General features: G+C 35.9%; 1 protein-coding gene across 4 annotated transcripts in view; it reads left to right on the forward strand.

Moving 5' to 3' along the window:
* The window catches only part of CEP112 (centrosomal protein 112), a 336631-nt gene that overhangs the window by 120224 nt on the left and 192698 nt on the right, over positions 1-23709 (forward strand). For all 4 annotated transcript variants that reach the window (XM_088802335.1, XM_088802333.1, XM_088802332.1 and 1 more), the window contains 2 exons: positions 5163-5298; positions 19590-19697. In XM_088802335.1, coding sequence (XP_088658461.1) covers positions 5163-5298; positions 19590-19697 — 244 coding nt within the window. The remainder of the gene's footprint in view (positions 1-5162; positions 5299-19589; positions 19698-23709) is intronic.

Genomic DNA, 23709 nt, shown 5'->3' on the forward strand with positions numbered 1-23709 from the left:
ACCGTGCTTAGTGAAAAGTTTTATCTTTAGTCCCTTTTAGGTCATAGCTGTAGCTGACAGTTTTTGACCAAGTCACTCTGATCAGTTGAAGTGCCAGTCAGCAGCCATGAACATAGATGATACAGCTGCTTAAAAGTCTGTTTTCCAGCTCAGCTGGGAAGGGAATGGAGACTCTTCTAGCTGTTTTTCAGACTTGTTTGAAGTTTTTTGTTTTGTTTTGTTTTTCTTGGAGTTTCCAGTGGAGATGCCAAGCTGGCAGCAAATGAAATATACTGTAATGTGAAGCCTTATAAATATATGTTGGATCTCTGCCATCATTATCAAAAGTGCTGGTACAAAAATGTGCAAAGGGAAGATTTTCAAATTAAGGTTGGCCTGTACATATAAATGTTAGCTTGTAAAGCTCAAGAAATACTAAATTGTGCTCCATTAGTCCCCTACATTTTATTGCCGTTTTGAAATGATCGTGTACTTCAGAACATCCTTTAATCTGAGCTGGCTTGTGGTTGTATAAGAAGGCAGCTTCTTTTTCCTTTGTGCTTTATGTACTCAGATGAGGAAAATTTACTGCATTTTATAAATAAATCAGAGCTGAAAAGCAAATCTTCTTCCCACCTTTTTATCTTCATGGAGGCCCAGCTTTAAGGCATTTGAGTGATGCATTTATACTCGGCCCCACAACTAGTTCCACTGAAAAAAATAACCTTCAAAGTCACGTTTTTTACAGGGCACACTATTCAAAATCATAAAAAGGAATACTGTGCTTATGATAGCAAGGAGCAGATTTTTCTCTTTTTCGAACTCTGAAAGGCTTTACTTGTGTTTCAGTACTTTGATAGAAATGAAAATAGATCCCTCATTAAAATGAATATCACCTCTATTTAAATTAAAATGGATATTTTAATTATAGTAAGACAGAAGATCCCTAAACATTAGGGGACCTCCATGTTTGTGTCATGGTTTAACTGGACAAGAACGTCAGTTTCCATTAAGTAAGGCCTTCTTTAACATGGAGCTTTACTACTGAATTAGCTCAGCAGGTGTAGTGGGACTAAAAACTGGTGGGAGACTTCGCCCATTGTCCTGTGCTTGCTATTGTATAAGACAATATTTTCTATTTGTAAATCAGGATAGAAATTATCAATGAAAAGCCATGTGCTTCATTGCACAAGGTTTTATTTTAACAGTAGTTTTCATATGGTCTGTAATATATGCCTGATTATGGCTAAAGCTTATGACTTTGATTTATGTGGTCATAAGGTAGGCATAAAGTAAATGAACTAAGTAAACGAAGGGAAGAGTGAGATGACAGAGAAAATATTTATCCTATTACATTGAAAGAGTTCAAATAGCTCATGTGAATTATTGAGATAAAAAATGTAAAGTAACCCACTTTTAATATTCATAGAACAAAGTTGATATTTCAGCCACAAGTCATGTATGTTTATAAAATGTGTTAGCAAAATTTTGTTTTGGCTAATTGACGGTACATAATTTAAAATTATGTGATATATAAAATTTTAAAGTTTTAAAATATTGTTCAGTGTACTTTTTTTCCTATTTGGAGACAGACCAAGCAAGCAAAAGTAAACTTTTGAAAAATTGAAATCCCATTGGTGAAATAGTTTTCCCAAGTGCTTTTAGGAGGGCTTCAACAATGAAATAACACAGGATGAACTAGTCTCTGCAGTAGGCAGAGAAGTAGCTCTTGCACTGTCTGAACCCAACCCTGGCAATGGGAACATTATTTATTCATCAAACACAGTAGCCTTTCCCTCTGTCCTGGTCTCAGAATCCTTTTACTAGAGAATTCTAGGCTGTCCCGGCTAGTCATTTGGGTTCATCACACCAGAGCAAATGTCCATCACACACTTGTGACAGCTGTCCATCACGTTTGTCAACCTAGGTGTAGGCCATGGTACCCAATATAATTTATATGAATTTATGTTGTTGTTATATGCTATTTTAATATTCAAATATCTGAGTATTCAAACAAAATAATCAATGTTTGTCTCAGGGAAACCTGACATACAACTCAAGGCTTCTTGCTTCTTGAGCAGAATAATGTAAGAAGGGTAAAAATGCACCAGACCAAATGAACATTCCCTGTTGCCATCAGAGTGCTCAGTCTTTTATGTAATGATGTCCCTTGAATCAGTCTACAGTATGACATGCACTTATTAATCACCATTGTCTGTCTGTGAACTACTATTAACATTAAATGGCAAAAAAGCATCACTAAAGACATGAGACATTTTAACAACATGTAAGAGAAATGGAAGACTGCAAGATATTCAGTTTCCTGTTAAATAGTGAACTAAAGTGAACAACTTAAAGAAAAGCTTTAAAAAAGTTTCAGAAGCCTATGCCACCTTGTCATAAAATGCAGTAACTGGGAGCTCTACCTGGCATGCAGGGTGACCTGAGATGGCTTTGTTCTCAGGGGCCTTGCACACCTTGGGGCACAGTATTTAACCCTGTAGGCCATTAAAATGGTGGCCACAACTGTGAAACAGGTACGTAGAAGAAAAGGGATTTCAGTGGAAAAACTGCTTAGTGTATCACAGAGACGTATTGATTATTGTCATCTTTAGGTAGAAGGATGTGTGGGTGGATATGAAGAGATAAATAGACACGTGATACTTACAATGAAAAATGAAGGAAAGATGGACACAGAGTATGTTCTTCCAAACCACACACAGAGGGCTGTTTATTTGCAGATTCTCCATGTCCAAATATGTGGTGGGGACTCTAATCTATATACGCGTTGTTACATTTTGTTACAAAGGGGCAGGACAGTCCTGCTGACATGGAAACTAAGTGACACTTGTTATCTTTTTGCCATGCAAGCTTTGAGAAAAGTTTCCAGTTGGGGGGGGAGGGGAGTTTGGCATTTTGATATTTTGTATTACATCTATTGGAAAGCCTAGAAATTACTAAGTGTCTCAAGGGATTTTAAACTAAAGTCTGAGTAACTCCTAAGAGATCAAAATGCTTTTGTCCACATCTTAAAAGGCAGTGGCATCAGTTGTTTGGGAAATGTCTTTCCCCCTCATTATGATGTTTCTCTGAAATTTGATTTGTGTGAGTTAAATTATGCTATTCCTTAGCATTCTTCAGTATTATAGTTAATAAGATAATATTTTATATATGTATAAACTTTCCCATTTGGGAAGGTGAGCCAAGTCAATCTTACTTACGATGTCCCCATCTATTTGGGCTGCTATACCAAAATACCACAGTTCAGGTAGCTTATAAATAACATAAATTTATTTCTCACAGTCCTGGAGTCTGGGAAGTTCAAGATCGAGACACGGGCATGTCACGTGCTGATCAGGCCCATTTCCTGGTTCATAGCTAGCGCCTTCTTGCTGTGCCCTCACATACCAAAAGGGGCAAAGGATGTCTCTGGAGCCTCTTTTATAAGGGTAGTAATCTCATTCTGGGGGACACATTCACACCATAGATTATGGCACCTAGAAAATCAGGAAAGCAGCGTAGCAGAGTAGCCAACACATGAGCTCTCCAAGCAGGCAGCCAGGACTGGAATCCTGGCTTGACCTGTTCTAGATGTGTAGCCTGGGACATATGCTCTAAGCCCTAGTTTCCTGTTCTGCAGAAGTAGGGACATAATCATACTCTTATACAAGTTTATGTGAGGATAAATGAGAGAGGACATATCAAATATTTTGCACAGTGCCCATACCTAGCCAGAACTAAGTATTAGCCATTAACTTTCTTGGATTTGTAACCTAAAACCTTTATTTTGTTTCTCCTATCAACATGCGAAGGTATCGCTTGTTCTGTTGGACCCTTTTAACTATTTTTATTTTAGTTCAAGGTATGACGAACTGAGATGGTCATCATTTCTTTTAGGCAAGTGTACTAGAGGGCCGTAGAATGATTCCAGGCCATCGTGTTGCCTGCCCTGTTGCACCTACCACCCTGCTACACATGCATATTATAGAGATTTCTGTGGATACATTGTTTTTTTTAATTGAGATATAATTCACATACTACAAACTTTATCCTTTTAAAGTATACAATTTAGTAGATTTTAGTATATTCACAGTTATGTGCAACTATCTAATTCCAGAACATTTTCATCACCAAAAAACCCACAAAAGCAACCCCCCAGAAAAATCATATGCATTAGCAATCATTCTCTATTCCCCCTCCCCTCAGGCCCTGGCAACCACTAACCTACTTTCTGTCTCTATGGATTTATCTATTCTGGAGATTTCTCATAAACAGAATCATACAATATGTGACCTCTTGTGACTGGCTTCTTTCACTTAGCACAATGTTTCTGTTTCATGCATGTTGTAGCATGCATCAGCGCTTCATTCCTTTTTAAGGTTGAATAATATTCCACTGTATAGAAATACCACGTTTTATTTATCCATTCATCAGTTGATGGAGATGCATACTTTTTTTTAAATTGAAGTTTATTGGGGTGACAATTGTTAGTAAAGTTACATAGGTTTCAGGTGTACAATTCTGTAATACATCATCTACATATATCACATTGTGTGTTCACCACCCAGAGTCAGTTCTTTCCATCATCATATGTTTGATCCCCTTTACCCTCATCTACCATCCCCATCCCCCCTTACCCTCTGGTAACCACTAAACTATTGTCTGTGTCTATGAGTTTTTGTTTCTTCATTTGTGTGTCTTGTTCTTTTGTTGTTTTCAGTTTTATTTACCACACATCAGTGAAATCATATGGTTCTTGACTTTTTCTGTCTGACTTATTTTGCTGAGCATAATAATCTCAAGATCCATCCACGTTGTCACAAATGGCACTATTTCATCTTTTCTTATGGCAGAATAGTATTCCATTGTGTATATATGCCACGTCTTCTTTATCCATTCATCTACTGAAGGACACTTTGATTGTTTCCATGTCTTGAACAGTTTTGTTTTTAGGGAAATCTTTGAAAGTAGTTGTGCCCTCATCTGAACACATATTGTATGTCTGTAGCCTCTTTCTCCTGGGACAAATTATGTTATTATCAACATTTTAAAGAGAAGTTTTACAGAATTTGGATCTAAAAATTGAAATCTGAATTTTATTTTGGAGAAGATTAAATATTGTTCTTTCATTCAAGCCTAGTGCTTTGATATTTTAACTCTGAAGCTTTTCTGAACTTCTCTAGGGAGAAAGAGGAACAGCTAAGTCGTGTGACTGAAGTTCAGAGGTTGCAGGCCCAGCAGGCGGATGCTGCCCTGGAAGAGTTTAAGCGGCAGGTGGAGCTGAACTCAGAGAAAGTCTACGCCGAAATGAAAGAGCAGGTGAGGAGGCCACCATACCATCCTTTCTGAAAGTCACTCTCAGCAGGAAGGTACAGTCTGATCTTAAATATTACAGAAAAGTATTTACTTAAAAAAAAAAAAAAAAAGTCTTACCAAATTAGCCATACACTTGGGTCAGGAATTCAGAACGAGAAAAGGCTGTTATCCCTGGCAGAGGAGGGCACTCAGCTCCATCAGAGCCTCAACGGAAGAGATGGCCCCTCGTGGCCAAGAACAAGGGCCCTGGTGGCCAGGGGTCAGCCGGCAGGCTCCCACTGCCCCCCCCCACCCCCCCCCGTAGAGCAGGGCGTGTGAAGGTGTGAAGGGCAGGAGCCGTGGTCTCTGCAGAGCTGGCTCCGTGCTCGTCCTGCTCGCTGGCCGGGCACTGACTAGCAGCTCCTGGTGGCAGCGAGTGGAGGGAGGCGGGTGGACAGCCACCTGCAGCGATGCAGACAAGATGGGTCCTCTTTCCTCCTTCAGGATTCCTTGATTCAGCCTTAAATTAATGCCGGAATCATCACTGTAAAGTTGCATCTACAAATATAGTAATCAGCCTGAGCATGGATCAGCCTACAGGTAAAATCCCACAACCACTCCCGGTCGGGAGAGCAAGGATTCACATTCACCATGTCTGTGTTTGTTCGTGTTCCATAAATAGTGTTTTATTGATCAGTCACAGCAAATTATTTGCAACCGGCAGGTCAGGAAGACAGAGGCTGTCTCCCGTTCTTGTACAAGTTAAGTGGTATGGCTTTTAGTTTCAAGGGAAAATAGAAAATTTGTAAAAGAATAAAGGGAACAAGCACCAAGGTACCCATCATGAAGAATCAACAATTGTTAGCACTGTTTACTTAAACTAAAACATTACAGATGACATTTTAATTTGCTTTGTTATTCATGTCTAATCACATTACTCTCTCCTCTCCACTTCTGAGAAAAACCACTATAACTAATTTAATGTGTATTATTTCAGTCTGTTTTTTTTTAAATTTTCTATACATATATCATGTTGATGTATGTTATATGCATTTTTATGCTTCCATTTTTTTAAAGTTAAATAAGTACTACAGATTTTATGTATTAGTCTTGTTTTTTCTTTTATATTTAATTTGATGTATCTGTGTCCTATCTGTGTTGATTTAGTATAATCCTTTTAATACTGAATGTATTTTTATCATATGAATGTACCATTTTTTTTATCAGCTCTTCTATTCAAGGGTATTTAGTTTATTTTCAAGTTTTCTTAATTATAAAGAATGTTTCAATACTTGTTTGTGATTTCATATTTAGCTGGAGTCCCAAGCACACACTGGGTCGCAGAAACCTTCCTCTGAAAGTTTTAAGACTGAGCCCTGTGGTTTACTAGCTTGGAACTGTGTCATGATTCAGATTTCCATTCATACTGAATCGTGTGAATTTGGGTCCCGAGATCAGGGTCTGAGATGCCATTCTCTTTTTTCGCCATTCACTGCGTAGGGCAAAAGCTAGATTACTGCTGCGAGTTTGTGCTGGAAGGTAACTTTCAATCCCTGCTACATGGATGTGTGTGTGTCTCTTCCCAGCTCCTTCCTATAATATGATCAGAGCCCAGGCCCTAGAATGGGATGTGCAATGGAGCTGCGCAGGGAACTGGCTGGTCGGCTTAACATTTAAAGGGATTCAGAAAATATTGATGGAGGGGACCCTGGCAAGAAGTTTGAAGTATACAGTTAAAAAGGCTAAAAAATGAAGCGTTTGAAAGTGCTAAGGCTCAGGCACCCATGGCTCAGTAAATGCACCTCTTGGCGCGGATGATGTGATATTAACAGATCACAGAATTCATGGGTAAGGAAGGAGAAAAAACAACAATGTGACTTGTGAAAACATTCAGTAGGACAAGAAAAACACATTTGTATCCAGCAGTCACAGAGGAAAGCGTACTTCTGACAGTGACCTACTCTATAATTCAGAAGAAAAAAAAATCAGAAAAATAGTACCTTTATAAGAAGACATGATCTATAGGAAAGGGCCATATATTAAGTAAAATTAATGGATATATTCTGGAAAAAGAACTGAACCTCAACTAGAGGTAAGAATAAAATGAAAATCCTACAAGTTTCTTGGCAGGATGAAACTGGCAAAAAAAAATTTAAAAAGTACTGAAGTAAGCCTTCAGAGTATTGAAGGATAAAGGGTATGACCCAACTTCATACATAACCGAGGAGTTTTTCACTTGCAAAATCAACAGAAAACCATCTTCTTAGTAAGCGCTCACATAATGTTTACCACTTATTTATTTTCTGGAATAAAATTATATGAGCACATCAGTCAATCCAGAGATGAAGCAAAAGACATCCCATCCAAGGGGAAACCATCATATTAAAGGATGTTGAGAACAACGGAATCCAACAAAGAAGAAGCAAATTGAACTGTCATAAATCTGTTATAAGACAGATGCTAATGTTTATTGACTCTTGAAAAAGAGGGTATATAAAGTAGAAAACATGAATTTAATAACAACTTAAATTTAAATCCGTAGAATATATTAACAAAGATCAAGAAGTAAGTGGATAGTGAGAGAGTGCGAAGAGCACAGTGTGCTAAAACTCTGCCAGGAAAGAATTGAGACTCAAAAGATTCTCAAAATTAGGGAAATCTAGTTTAAAATAACTTTGAAATATATAAACATAGGCATTAATAAAATTAACAAGATGTTACATTCTTATAAAACTCTTGAGAAGATAACAGCAAAACTTGAGAGGAGATATTGCCAAAGGAACAAAAGCAGAAACAACAAAATGTCCAAAATAAGACAGAGTATATAATTGTCATAATAAATATTAATAGGTCAATTTTTTCTGGTAAGAAAGGTATAGATTAGCTGACATAAATCCATGTATATGCTATTTTAAAAAGGCACAACTAAAAGTTACTCAAAAATTGTATTAAAAACATGATGAAAATATATCGCTTGTATTCAGATGAAAATCATGTAATACTATCACACAAATTAACATCAATACAGGTCAATAAACTGGACAAAAGATACATTTTTACATGCTAAAGGCAAGAGTACGTAATCAAATATGAAAACATATTAGGACTACATGAAGAAATTGATATAAATAGCCCTGGTGTGCTTTAGTATATTTTCTCCATTGTTGACAGATCAGACGGGCAAAAAAACAAACAAATAGGAGTTCTAAATAACAGTTTATAAAATGGCTATATTTCTACTTTCTACCCTTTAAATACAACACATTAAATTTCTACTCCCATAGAACAGTTATAAATCTCAGGAGACACTAAGGAAACAAACACCCAGTATATTTCTAAAATTTGACAGAGAGCACATATTTTTTACCACAATGCAGTAAAACCAGAAATTAAAAATCAATTAAAGTTGATACATTAGATTTCACCAAAATTAAAAACTTTTGCTCTTTCAAAAACACCATTGAAAAACAACAAAAGGACGTAGGGCAAGCAAGCCAAAAAAAAAAAAAGAGAGAGAGAGAGAGAGAGAGAGAAAAGATTCACAAATATTTCTGAGAATTTGTGTCTAAAATATAAAAGAAATCTTACAACTCAGTAATAAGAAGACAAATAGCCCAGTTAAAAATGGGCGGCATATCTGGACACTTTACAGAAGATACACGAATGACTAATAAGCACAAAAAAAGATGCTCAATATCATTATTCATCAGGGATGGGCGAATTAAAACCAAAATTAAATGCTACTACATACTACATGCTCATTCGAATGGTTAAAATTGTAAAGATTGGTTGACAATGCCAAGTGTTAATGAAGATGTGGTCAAATGGAGCTCTTATAACCCGCTGGTGGGAGAGCTGCCAGTTTCTTAAAAAGTTAAACATACAATGACCATATGTCAGCCATTCCATTCCTGTGTGTTTAACCAAAATAAATGAAGACATATCCAGACAAAGTCTTGTACACATATGTTGACAGCAACTTTATTCACAAAGCCCAAAACTTGAATCATCCAAATAGTCCTCAAAAATTGAAAGGGCAATCAAAATGTAGTACAGTTAACCCTCGAACCACGTGGGGATTAGGGGCGCCCACCCTTCCCACAGTCAAAAATCTACATAAAACTTTTGACTCCTCCAAAACTTAAATTGTCCCTCGGTATCTGTAGGGGATTGGTTTCAGGACTCCCTGCAGATACCAAAATCTGCAGATGCTCAAGTGCCCCTTGATTAAACGGCATAGATGATGCATACAGCCGGCCCTCCACACCCATGGGCTCCCAACCACAGATCAAAAACAATACAGGTATTTACTGACAAAAAATCCACATATAAGTGGACCTGCACAGTTCAAACTCATGTTGTCCAGGTCAACTGTATGTACAATGGAATACTACTTAGCAATAAAAACTAAAGAACTACTGATACCCCCAAAACATGGAAGAGTCTCAAAATCCCGCTGAAAGAAGCTGAAAACAAGAGTGCAGTATGTTCTGTACTCTCTTGAGTAATGTTAGAATCCCCTACATAATGTTGAGTTTTTTGTTTTAGCAGATGGTCAACCCAGTTCATTTCAGAGCATAAGTCCTATCTCATCTTCTGTGGTTGGGTTCCAGTTCCAGTTAAGTTCCAAAGCCTTTGCTCTGCTGTTTTGGGTGTTTGTATTGTGCCACTCAGGAGTGAGTCTGAGACTTGGGTGGTGATTTAAATCACTCCACCCAGTGATTGCAGGCATTCATATAACAGTCTCCAGGACAGACCATATCCTGGACCACAAAACAATTTTCAGTACATTTTAAAGGGATTAAAATCATACAATGGTAATAAATTAGAAATGTACAACAATAAGAAATCTGGGAAATCCCCACATATTTTGAAATTAAATAACACACAGATAACTCTTGGATCAAAGAAGATATTATATGGAAAATTTGAAAATATTTTGAATTGAATTAAAACAAAAATATGACATGTCAATATTTATGGAATGCAGCTAAAGCAGTACTTAGAGAAACGTTTATAACTTTAAACATCTATATCCAGAAAGAAAGTTCTCAAATCAGTATCCTAAACTTCATCTTAAGAAACCAGGAAAAGAAAAGCAAGCAGAAGAAAGGAAATAATATTGTTATGTTTGCAGAAAGCAAATAAGTAGAAAACACAAAAATAGAGACAATCGCTGAAGGCAAAAGTTGGTTCTTTGAAAAGATATACAAAATTGACAAATTTTTAGCTTGACTGATTAAAAAAAAGTGAGAAGAGAAAAATTATCAAAGTTAGAAATGAAAGAGAAGAGGACATCATTGATCCTACAGAAAATGAAAGAATTATAAGGTGATTTTTAAGAACTTTATCCCAACAAATTATACAACTTAGGTGTAATGGACAAATTCCTAGAAAGATGCAAATTACTAAAACTGTCTCAAGAAGAGATTAAAAAAAATCTGAATTGCCCTATAATAAAGATATTTAATTAGCAAATAAAATTTTCTCACAAAGAAAAGCCTAGAACCAGATGGCTTCACTGGGAAAGTCCCTCAAATATTAAAGAAAAATTAAGTTTAGTTTTTAGAAAACTCAGAAGATTAAAGGTGAAGAAACACTTTCCAGTTCATTCTATAAGGCCAGTATTTCTCTAACAGCAAAGCCAAAGACACTGCAAGAATACTACAGAGTGACATCTGTCATCTAAACACAAAAACTCCTAATGAAATTTTGGTAAACTGAATCCAGTAACATATAAAAATGATTATACACCATGACCAAGTGGGGTTTATCCCCAGGAATCCAAGGTTGTTGCAACATTTGAAAATCAATTAATATCGTACAACGTATTAATAAAGGACAAACCCACATGATCATCTTACTACAGACATAAAAAGCATTTGAAAAAGTTCAACATCATTCATGGTTAAAAAAATCTTGGTAAATTAGGACTAGAAGTGAACTTACTCAACATTAGCTAAAAGGACATCTATGAAAACTTTACAGCTAATATACTTAATGTTGAAACACTTAATGCTTTTCCTCCTACGAACAAGGAAAAGATGATGTGTGTCCAAGGATGTTTATTGTGGTGTTATTAATAGTGAAAAATTAGAAAATATATGTCAAAAAAGTTGGAGAGAACATACAAGTTAATAAAACAATTTTTTAAGATAAAAAAGAAGTCTCAGAGTTGTGTGGCAGAACTGAAAGCCCTGGAGATAATGTTATCTCAAAAACCATTAAATTAAGAACCCTACCCAGCCACAAAATTAGACTGCTATAAAATAAGGAAAGCCAGGGATGAAAGATAGTATCTGTGTCATTGATTCTGGAACCATCCTTTAATTGATCCACCCTCATATCTTTGTTCAGTTATGTGCCTGGTTCATAGTCTGTCTGCTATCTTCATTTACCAATCCTGCCAGACCCTTTGGACTCTCCGCTTCTTGACTTGGAGACTTCATGTATTTTTGGTATTCTAGGATCCTACTAGGTATCATATCTCTATGGACTGGTTAAATGATCCAGTGAAAAATCCTACTTGGTGCATGCCTCTGGGGTTCCCCTTCCTCCCCCCACAAGCCCTACCCTTGGGTCCTGTCTCTGTGAGCAGTCCTCACCAGACCTGATTGAGGCTGGATTCAGGCTCCTTGAAAAGCAATAGTGATGGCAACCGATGAGCAGGAAATTCTTTCGATTGTCTCCTGTTGAGGAAGTGTACTTCAGTGGTTTCCATCGTAAATAGTTTTACCAAGTGCAGTTGAGTTTCCGAAATAGAGAAAGAACCTTTGCTATGAGTGTAATAATAAGGAGCCCCATTTATAATGCACTTCTTGTAGTTAGACTCATTCACAAATCCAGTAATTTTTACAGAGCAAGTTTTAACTAACAATGAATAAAATATATATGTCAAAACATGATAAATTAGAAGTTTCTATTCCAGATTAAAAAGTGTGAAGATATAACTTAAATTCTAAAAGAAAATCGATCAGCAGATTCATTATTTAAAGAATCACGATGTTTTCAAGTTTTTCCATAGTCTATATTATTAACAGTCTTCCTTTTCTGTTGTTTTGAACTGCTCTTTTCTCTTTTTACTAAAATCTTTTGTGTAAAAGCCAGCAGAGCTCAGGGCATCTTTTTCCATTTGGAAACTGCTGCAGACATCAGACAATGGGATTTGAATTAAAAAATAAAAGCTTTGAGTTTGTTTTTGAAAGTGAATTGCTGTTTCAGAAATGAGGCCCATGAGAGAAAATGGAGCAGACTTAAACTCTTAGAATATTGCTTCACAGTTTCTTTCACTTTGAAGAACTTTTTTTTTTACCTCATTTAAGATTGCTTAAATAATCTCATTTTTACTCCAATGGTGAAATCCACTATACGTGTTAACTGTCAGCAATCAGTTGTGTAAAATATACATATTTTAATTGTGAAAATTTACTACTCTGTTAGAATTATTTCTGTATATATGTATATATTCATATTTTAAAAAGGAATAGTGTTTTATGCTTACCTATTCGCTGTGAAACAAACATGACTGAAAAAGACAGCTGTTTTTTGAAGTATTGGCAGCAATTCTAAAGTGAAACTTTTTAATCTTGTAAACTGACTACGTGAATTTCAGCTAACTAACTAGTTTCTCCTGGGGCTCCCACGAGCCTCTTGACTTTTGTAGTTAATTTTTCTCCTCTTGAAAATACATCCTCATTAAATGGTATTTGCTCCCAAATACCTGGCTTAAAATTCTGTTCCTTTTCCTTTACAGTCATCGGCTACATGTCATTAACGTACTTGGAAAACCCACTGGTTTGCCATGAAAACATTCTAAAGCACTGCTGTTGATTAGTTAGGTTTCTTGTGGCTCCTAGTAATACAATTGAAACTGGTTAGCAGTTTCTTTCATTCTTAGAGATCATACGTTTAGTTCATCTTGTTGCTAATGAATTAATGAAAAAAATTAACAAGTTACAAGGAAAGAAGAATGCCATCTGGATATATTTGTGCTATTAAGTGTAGATGGATAGCAAACAGACTTAAAGAAGGAAAGATTCATCATATAGGCCATTTGTTGTGACTTATATACCTCTGACCTCTTGTCTTTTAAGGGTTATGCTGGCTCATGTAATTTTAAGTAAGTTTTTTAGACCAGTTTGTAGAAAACGAAAGATTCAATATAAATAGAAGCGTTTTCTCTTAGTTATTTTTTGATGCTACTGGAGAAATCTCACTACCCTTTTAACATTTGGAATTTTATCTCTAAATGAGATTAGGTAGGTAGAGCTAAAATTCCAGAATTATATTTACCGTGTTTCCCCGAAAATAAGACCTGGCTGGAAAATCAGCTCTAATGCCTCTTTTGGAGCAAAAGTTAATATAAGACCCAGTCTTACTTTACTATAAGACCAGGTCTATAATATAATAATATAAGGTAAGATATGGTATGATCTGATATGATACTGGGTCTTATATTAATTTTTGCTCCAAAAGATACATTAGAACTGATTGTCTGGCTAGGTCTTATTTTTGGGGAAACATGGTAAATGTTTCAATAGAGGCTATTGTGATAATTAAGCAATTCCAAATGACAGCATGCGAAGAATATGTGTGTTTGGCTTTGAAAAACAAAATTAAACAAACCAAGAAATGAATAATTAAAAAATCTTACCGTGTGAGGGATATAAATGATAAACGTCTAAGTTTTGCTTTGTCTTGTGCACCTGAAACTAATAAAATAAAATAAAAAAATAAAAAAAATAAAGACTAAAAAAAAATCTTAACTTTTATCCTTAAATGCTTAATAGAATAGCAAGTGAAACTTTTTTCCTAATAATATTCATCAGTAACAAATCTCTTCTGCAGAAGAAAAATAAGCCAAAAATATCTATGAGAACATTGAACCAGAAAATATGTCATTCTTTCTGTATTTTGCTGATTTGAATGGTTATCAATTGTGAAAATAGCAACATTATTACTTTTTAATACCTCAGTTGTTTTCATGACCTACTGGACAAGGATTCTACAGACTTGATTTCTTCTTCCATTTATTTATAAAATATTTATGAATAGTTGCTCTATACCAGCCATTGTTGTAGATTCTGGGGATTTAGATCTTAAGACGTATTTGTGGTTTGTGTGATAGACAAATTGAAGTATATGATTATAATAGGTGGTATAACTAGTGGAATAAATACGCATTAAGAGATGACAGAGGAGGGACAGCTAAGGTATCCCAGTGAGTTATGCATTTATTTGCAATTATGGCTTCTTTGTATAAGTATGAATTTCTCAAATGTTGACTTGTTGAAATGTTATTGGTAATGAATTTAGCAAGGTCAGTAAACATTAGATCAGATAGACCATTCATTTTTATTTCGATATATCAGCAACCAACGAATAGAAAATAAACTTTGAAAAAGATGTCACAGTACCAGAAAGCGTCACTTACCTAAGAATAAATCTAACAAGAGATGTGTAAGCCCTCTGTTTTGGAAACTAAAAAATAGTTTTGAGAGAAACCAAGGAAGACCTAAATAAATTGAAGCATGTATCATGTGTATGGATTCGAAGACTCAATATTATAAAAATGTCACTCCCCAAATTAATCTATAGAATCAACACAATTCTAAAAATCAGAATGTTAGCAGTGCTTTGGGGAGAAAGGGCAGGAAACTGACAAGCTGATTCTAAAATGTATATGAAAATACAGAGGGCTGAGAATAGCTATGGCAATCTGGGAGAAGAACATGACTGGAGAACTTACACTACCAGATACTGAAACTAATATTAAGCCATAGTAATTAATGCAGTGTGGGTCTAGCATAGGATGACCAATGTTACAGAGAAAAGAGACCAAAAATAGACTCACGTATTTGATCAATCTCATTCCTGTCAAAGGAAGTATTGCAATGCACCCGGGAAAGGATGACCATTTTAATAAATGCTGCTGTGTCAATGGGATAGCCATATGGAAAAAAAAAAAAAAAAAAAGAATCTTGCACCTTATCTTACCCCATTCACAAAATAAATTCTAGGATTGTAGATATACAATAAAAGGTAAAACAATAAAACTTTTACAAGAAAATGTAAAAAATTTTGATAGTTGGAAATACTAGACAAAGATTTTCTAAATAGCAAGCAATAGGCATAAAAAATATTGTTAAATTTAACTTCATTAAAATGAAAAAAAAACTACAACCTTCTGTTTAATCAAAAGGCAACCTCAGAGTGAGATAACACATTTGCAATTCAGATATTGATCAAAAAATTCACATCCAGAATAGTTAAAGAACTGCTATAAATCAATAAGAAAAGGACTGACATCTTGTCTGTCATATCAATGAATGATAATCTCTCACAAAAGAACTATAGAGAATATTTAGCCAAGCATAGAAATAATTATCTGCCTACTTCTATTTATCTACCTGTCCTATCTTATCTATCTCTATATATTTGAAAATATTTGAAAGACAATTTCTTATAGTTTATCTAAATATGCATTAAATGCAACAAAGTATATTTTGAATTGTATGTTTCTCAACAATTGTATGCTTATATAATACGAATTGTACATGTCAAATTACTCAGAATATAATATTAATAACACAAGAGTACTTTACTAGAACAAGAGCAATAACTTACTATGACCATATTTGACAGAAACTGCCAGATGTTGGTCAAATGTTCATTTCTACTTTCTTACTAATAGAGCCCTATTTTATTTAGGGCAACATTAGGCCCCGGTTTAAAGCTGCAGTCTCTTACCTTGCAGATGGAGCTTGCTTTTTAATGTAATTCCAGTGAATGAGATCCAAACAGCATAATTCATTTGCTATTGACAAGAACTTGCAGGAAAGCTCCTTAAAAGGGTATTTGAGTCAGCTAATATGGACCCTTGACCCTTATCCCTTTACCCTTCACCCTTTGCCCTTCCCTTCCCTTCCCAGATGTTTAGAGCTGCAGAAGCCATTTTGCAACCATTATGGGAAGGTTAAATTGCAGAGACCTTAACCCTGACATCTTTGAACTGCCAATATAGCAACCTATTTCTGGACTTTTTGTTACATGAGGAAAACATAAAGGGTCTATGTTGTTTAAGCTGGGGATACTTATGTTTTCTCTTACATGTAGCTAAAGTAATGCCCGAGGCACCATATAAGGAAAATTCAGCACCTTTTTTAAAATTTTTTTTAACCTCTCTTTCATATTGCTTTAAATACTAACTATTCACAGAAATGCATACAAGTCCTCTTACGCTCCTAATTTGATCACCAAGTTTCACTGTTACATTTTTTTTTTTTTTTGGAAGCGAGAGCTACACAATTAAGGAGTGTTTACAAAAAAACAAAAAACTTGAAGTTGAATGGAATATGGAGTTATGTATGATGAAGCAGAATCTTCTGTATCTATGGCAACTGGGAACTAATTCCGTGTTTCTATACAAACTATTTTACAAGACATTTTTATTTTCTATTTATTTTTTTGTTAAATTGTGGAAGGAGAATGGAGTGGAGTCTTGCATTTTCTGTCAGTATAATAATGTATTTCATTATCTTAAAATACCAGTTATTATTTACGTATTTCGTTATCTTAAAATACCACTTATTGTTTACTTTAAATTTTTCTTGATGTTTTGATGTAAAACGTCTTTTCGTGTGCTTTAAATTGTGTTCTCTTTTGATTATCGAAGATAATTCTATTTTTTGATAGAAGATATTCTATTTTTATAAACTTTGAGTATAAAGCTCTTCATTTTTATTTTAAATATTCTAATATTGAAATATTTAAGTAATTATTATTTATTTTGAATATTCAATCTGTGCTGAAGTAAAATAAGAACCAAAAATCAATTTCACATGAAGATCTCGCTTAAAAGTACTAAATAAAGCAGTTCTTTCCTTCTTGGCTTATCTTCTCTCTTTTTTTTTCCCCTTTTGCTTTTGCCTGCCCTTCCATTCATCCTTAAGAATTAATTGCATATTTATTCTGCATATCAAGGCAATTAGTAATTCAGAAACAAAAAAAAGAATTATGTCCTAGTTCCTTTTATTTGGGAGCTCATGATCTAGATGAATAAACAAAACTCAAATATTTAAAGCACTTCCATACTATAGAGAAAAGCACAATGTGCTAGAAAAATAGAGATGTTAATTCTAGAGCATAGAGAGAAGGGGGACATTTCTGTCAGTTGCGTTTAAAGAACACCTCAGCAAGGAGAGGAGACTCAAGTCAACCTTGAAGACTGACTGGATGGGGAAAAACATGAAGGGGCTTTCCTGATAGTGTGACAAGCCAAAAGCTGAAGAATCCAGGATAACCATGGCTTGCTTGGGAAAGGCCAATGATATTGGGGTGTAGGGAGTGTAGATAGCGGGGAACCAATTAAGGAGCCTCCTGCTTGAGGTTTCATGGGAAGAGCGTTGAAGGAGAGAGAGCCTTGAGACCCACATCTTGAGTTAGAGACAAAAGAAAGCAAGTGGCACAGTGTGAGGGATATAAACGATAAACGTCTAAGTTTTGCTTTGTCTTGTGCACCTGAAACTAATGAAAGAAAGAAAGAAAGAAAGAAAGAAAGAAAGAAAGAAAGAAAGAAAGAAAGAAAGAAAGAAAGAAAGAAAGAAAGAAAGAAAGAAAGAAAGAAAGAAAGAAAGAAAACAAGTGGGCTTGGCTGTGCTTCCTTTAATGATTTTTTAGTACATTTATTCTTGACCACAATACTGATTACCTTTGGACCAATAATCTTCGAACTCTGATCACTAGATTTGGAAGCTGATGACAGTATTAACAGGGTGGCGATCATTGGTATTTACAAAGAAATACTTGGGTGCTAAATATAATGCCATAATCCGGATACTCCAAACGTGCATGTAAGAACCACCAACTGAAAGGTGGTGTGCGATAGCGGTATTGGGGGGTAATGTGCATTTTGTTCTCATCCAGTGGAACTGGCTGCTTTTCACTGAACATCTTCACTCCTAGAACCTTAAAGTTTAATCACACCGAATAAATACATTTGAAGGGTTGTTTTGTTTTGTTTTGCTTTGTTTTTTAGTATAACATGGGAAATTGTGAAGGAGCACTTTCATGGTTCATTTCCCCTAATGTTCATCTTTTATCTGATCTTAGCACTGACCAAAAGGTAACCTGAAAGAGGGTATTGTGTACAAGTTGAAAAAAAGAAATATCTCAACATATCAGTGACAGAATAATAAACACTAGAAAGTAGCCAGTGATAGTATGGTTATCACATTAACTGACAATTGCCTCAGAAAAAATATTTCCCAAAATTCAGCCAGGGGTAGAAATACCAATGAAATACAGTACAACTTGGAATAAAAGGTGCCATTTTCATGTTACTGATATGGAGAGATTTTTCATTACTATAAGTAAGAATATCTCTTCTTGTCACTTAAAAAGAGCATCTGATAAGAACAAGGGCAATAACATGCTATCTAATTTTCTTTTCTTTTTATTGAAGTATAAAGCAGTATTTATTAATACAAATAAAAATCTATAGAAGAAATCACTTACTTCCACCATCCTAATACATTTTTTTCATAGTTTATTGTTTTACCTTAGATTCATACTATTTTATTTATTTTGTATGTGTTACAAAGAATCTGGCACAATTAAATATTGAAAGTTATTCATTCAGCAAATTGCAAATCAGGTTCGGTATATGGTATCTTTTGAAAAATTTTTCATTTGACTAGTATTTATTGAGTCTTTGAATGTGCCAGGCAGTGTGCTAAATGGTTGCGTCAACATGGAGTTACATTCCAATGGGGGTGACAGACATTAAAAACACCCCTAATGAATAAGTTACTTGTATAGCATGCCTGAAGGTGATATGTCCTATGGTAAAAAGGAACCATAAAGCAAGGAAAGAGAGACTGGGAGGACTGGGGTTGGGCTGCAATTTAAAAAAGGGGGTTCAGGGAGGTCTTGGTACCAAGGTAACACTTAAACAAAACTTAAGACTTTGAGAAAGAAGCCATGTGACTATCTGGGGTGGGAGGAGCTTTTGGACCCACAGATGACTGACATCTCCTTGAATAAATATTTGGATGTTCAAAATTATATTTCCATTACAACGTTTTTATAACATTAGAATTTAGTCGGTTATATACTAATTTTTAATTTCTCTGACTAAAACTGTTAAAATATACCAAAATAAACTGGTACATCTTTTATTATCTTACCATCCTTAAATTCATCATTATGATTGGTGAGGTGTTTAAAATTAGTCATTTTCGTGAATGGACAAACAACAAACACATGGAATATAATTTTTGTCTAAAAATTTAATATTTGATTTTGTAATTTTATAGATGGAAAAAGTGGAAGCAGATCTCACAAGATCCAAGTCTCTTCGTGAGAAGCAATCAAAAGAGTATTTATGGCAGCTGGAGGATGTCAAACAACGATACGAACAGCAGGTTGGTCTTTCATTTTGGTGATGCCGTTTAATGTTCTAATGCATGTATAATCTCCCTTCTAAATATCTCTTTGTATCACAAAATCTCTGCACAAGGAAAGTATTACTCCGAACGTTATTACCAATATATTTGAAATATTTAAAATAATAGTTGTTGCAATAAAATCCAGAAACAGAATTTTAATTCTCCACTGAAGTGTATTCTGATAGTTAATCTGAATGTGTAATTGAAACATTTATTAGGATTCTTGAGTTCCATTCCTGTCAGAGCACCTGTGTGACTTATTTATTTAAGAAATAGTTTGGGGTACCGGCTACGTACCAGGTACTATTACCAACACTGGGCAGAGCCATAAGCACGACCAGCAAGACTTCTTTTCTCAGGGCGTTAGATTTTGGTGGGCACCCAGCCCTTAAATTAAAAATGAAATAACTGCAAAGAGTGATTTGCAAAGAAGAAAAGAGGGTGAGTACATAGCCCTTGCTGGGTGGAGGGTGGGAAGGGGATTACAGCAGGGAGGGGTGGTCAAGGGAGCCCTCGCGCTGAGAATCCTGAAAACCAGAAGCACCAGCCATGAGGTAGGTCTCTGGAGAAGTAATATTCCAGACTGGGGGAAAGAGCAAATTCGGAGATGCTGAGATGAGAGCAAGCTGGGAGTGTTTGAGAACAAAAAACGACAATAAAGGTCTGTTGAGCAGGATTGTAGAGAAGAAGGTTCCAGCTGTGGGAGACGAGGAGGGAGAGTGAGGCTAGGACTAGGACGTATGGGGCAGCAAAGGAGTTTGAATTTTGTTCTCAGTACCCTGCCACTATTTATTAATAAAAAGCTTTTACTTTTGTCTTCGAAAAATGTCTTCCTGCTGATTCTTAGCATGTTTAAGGTGGCTACTGATTTTCACTTGAATGTCTAATCTGCTTGCCTTGTTTCCTTAACATCTGGAGAAATGTATCTTAGTAACTCAGTTAAGAAAATTTTTTCTAAAGACAGTATTTGAACCTTTTCATTCTGGAAACCTGAAAAATTTTTTTCATTATTATATTTTTTCATCCCTTATTAAGTGGATTCTACATCAAAAACTAATTAATCTGTTGTAATTACTGAATTTTATTCCCTCTCCTAAGTGATAGCAATTAGTGGCTCACTTGAGTTCCATTAAAAGAAGTCTGATCTGACATGTGACTTTAAGGTTGTGTTGTTGAGTTGTTGTTTTAATTTTAAATGTGGGCATAAATACCTGAGTTATTGTACGGGGATAGCATAAAGGCAGAGTAGTTAGGAAGACAAAAGGTGATGACCCTTCTTTAATATTTTCATTATCTGGATTGTCCTTCAAAAGAGGGGAACATGTAAGTAATGAGTTGAGTAAACAACCACGTAGAAATATCTTCAGCCTTGGTGTTTATAAAGGCCCGGCACCATTTTTACATGTTTTATATGAGTTCAGCCACTTCCCATCTTACACCCGTCTTGTGAAACAGGTACCATTATTTATTACCCCTAGGTTTTAGTCGTAGACACTGAAGCACATCTGGTTAAATAACTGGCCCGAGGCCCACACAGTTAGTAGGTGATAGAATCGGAACCTTAACCTGAGCCATGAACTTAATCTCCACTCTAAAAGGACTCCCCTTGGAGTTCCAAGGTGCAGGCACGGGGACCTGCGAGTAGATGGTACTGTGAGGAGTATTTCGAGTGGTTTCAAAGTAGTTCCTCCCTAAAGAAGTATTCAAATGTGCAGTGGTCTGAATCGTGAGAAAGGAAGTTCCCACTTGAGTGTGTCCAGGACGCTGTGCTCCCGCTAAGGTCCCTTTCAAACCCAGTGTTCTGTGGCTTTCCGTTCCTTTGCCTGATCAGGCCCCACAACCCCTCTGTGTGTCTCGTAACAGATGTAGACCGCTCTGTTCCACCACTGACTCATTTACTTACCTACCTGTCTAGCTGGATTTCCTGACTTCAGGGCGCCCTCCTACCTTCTCAGTTGCCTTCTGCACTTGCATTCAAGTGCGAGTGTGACAACTTTTCAATTATCTTGTCTTACTTTTCTCTAAAAGTATAAAATCTCTGACTGTTTAAAATCGTAAAGGGTTAGAGCATTTCACACTGGAAGGCTATTTAGATGCTAATCACCCAGGCTTCTCAAACTGGCAGTGGGTGACCCCTCGGGAGGTGAGCCAGTGCCTGGGTACTTGTGAAGCTGCCTGCATGTTTCCCGGAGTGTGGGGTTCACATGCTTATTTGTGGGAAAGCAAAGTAGTTTTACTACTGAGGCAACACTCATTTTAAAACAAACATAGACTTTCCTGTTGTGTAAAATGCAAAGTTGTCATGAATTTTTAAGATAAAATAGGACATTTCAAAGAAACTTCCAGCTTGCAGAGGCTGCTTCAGGCTATGCCCTCAGATCCCCCGGGGGGTACTATTCATTTTCACTGCTGCTGGGGATACTTTGGTGGAAAAGTTTTAGAGGCACTTATCTGGTCTAATCCTCACATTTTGTAGTGAGGAAATTGACATCCAGAGGAAATGAATGACTTGTGCCTTCTGGGCCTCAGTTTCCTTATTCCGTTTTAATTTTTGAGCCCCACCCACATGGAAAGCATCATGCCAGGAACTGTAACGAAATGAAAAAAGCAAAGTGGTACTTTAAAGTATTTTAGCCCAAATGCAGGCATAAAGTTTACAGATATGGGGAGAAAAACATAAAACATCAAACACATGGGATAAACACTCACAGAAATATCCTGTAAAGCCCAAGCTTTCATCAAGATTTCCTGTTTCTTTCCTGTATAACCCATTGGAACAAAAAGACAATTCTAATTGTCTTTTCACAAACCTCATTCAAGTTGGAAACAAACAACAAACCAGGCATGCTAGGATTTCCTGAACATGGAGAGTTTTCTTGGCAATTCCATCATGTCATTCTTTAATCTTATATTTTATATTTTTTCTTTTCACTACAAAGCCTTTAAAGGGAAATGTAGTTCAACAGATAAACAAGTGTCAAATTCTTCAGAATGAATAAATACTTATTGTTGATTATGAAAAACACTGAAGGGCCAATCCCTTACATGTTACCATTATTTTAAACGTAAGATATTTTGGTAGCAAAGACAGTAGTAAAGATAAGACAGGAATTATACAAAATAAGCAAGTGGGAAATTTTAAGATCAGTTGAAATATTTTAAAAAACAGAATGTAATTCTCAACTTTTCCTCTGTAAATAGTTTTTAGTTATCTAGCTTTTTTTTTTTTTTTTTGTAAAATAGCCTAAAGACATAGATCTCTTTTAAATTAGACTATTTAGTCTACACTGGAAAAGGAAATAGTAGAAAGCAAGAGACAGAGGAAACAGAAGGAAAATATTCACTAGTCCAGCTTCCCAGGACGGTGGAGGTGTGTGGGCAGACCCCAAGCACAGGTAGAGGTGTTCACCTTGGAGGGGAGGGGCAGGCCTGGTGAGAAGAGGAGGGGTGGACAGATGCACAGAAGTTTGTGGATCTGTAGCAGCAAAATGAGGACATACTGGAGGATTTTCTTTGTGAGATAGGAGGCAAGATCATTGCTGAGCCTGGAGGAATTACATGGACGGGAGAGCTGATGGAAATGGGAATTTTTGCAGTCATTTTCGTGTTGGCATCCCGGATCAGACTAGAAAAAGTTGGTAAAATTTCTTTTTGGTTTTGAGGTCTAAGATGAGGTTAATGGCCATGAATTTGTGGATCCCCCTAAAGGGGTGGGGGTATCTTCATGTGGTTTATGGATTCCTACATCTAGTACGTTCCTGTTGTTCTCTTGTCTTCTGCTTGCTCTCCTTATTATACTCCTTTTCGTCTTTGGCTTGGCGTTCCTTTTCTCGTTTGTAATAAGTAATTTGGGGGCCTCAACTACACATCAGCCTCTCTGCAACTCAGCGGTGATCAAGAGAAATGCAATTTCTGATCTAATGATGCTACAAGTCTTTCAAATTCTTTCTTTCTATAACGAGCTAATCCATGGAATGCAGCCGTGCTC

This window comes from Rhinolophus sinicus, chromosome 12, assembly GCF_057876585.1.
Source record: "Rhinolophus sinicus isolate RSI-liver-muscle chromosome 12, RSI-T2T, whole genome shotgun sequence".
In the NCBI taxonomy this organism is placed as follows: domain Eukaryota; kingdom Metazoa; phylum Chordata; class Mammalia; order Chiroptera; family Rhinolophidae; genus Rhinolophus; species Rhinolophus sinicus.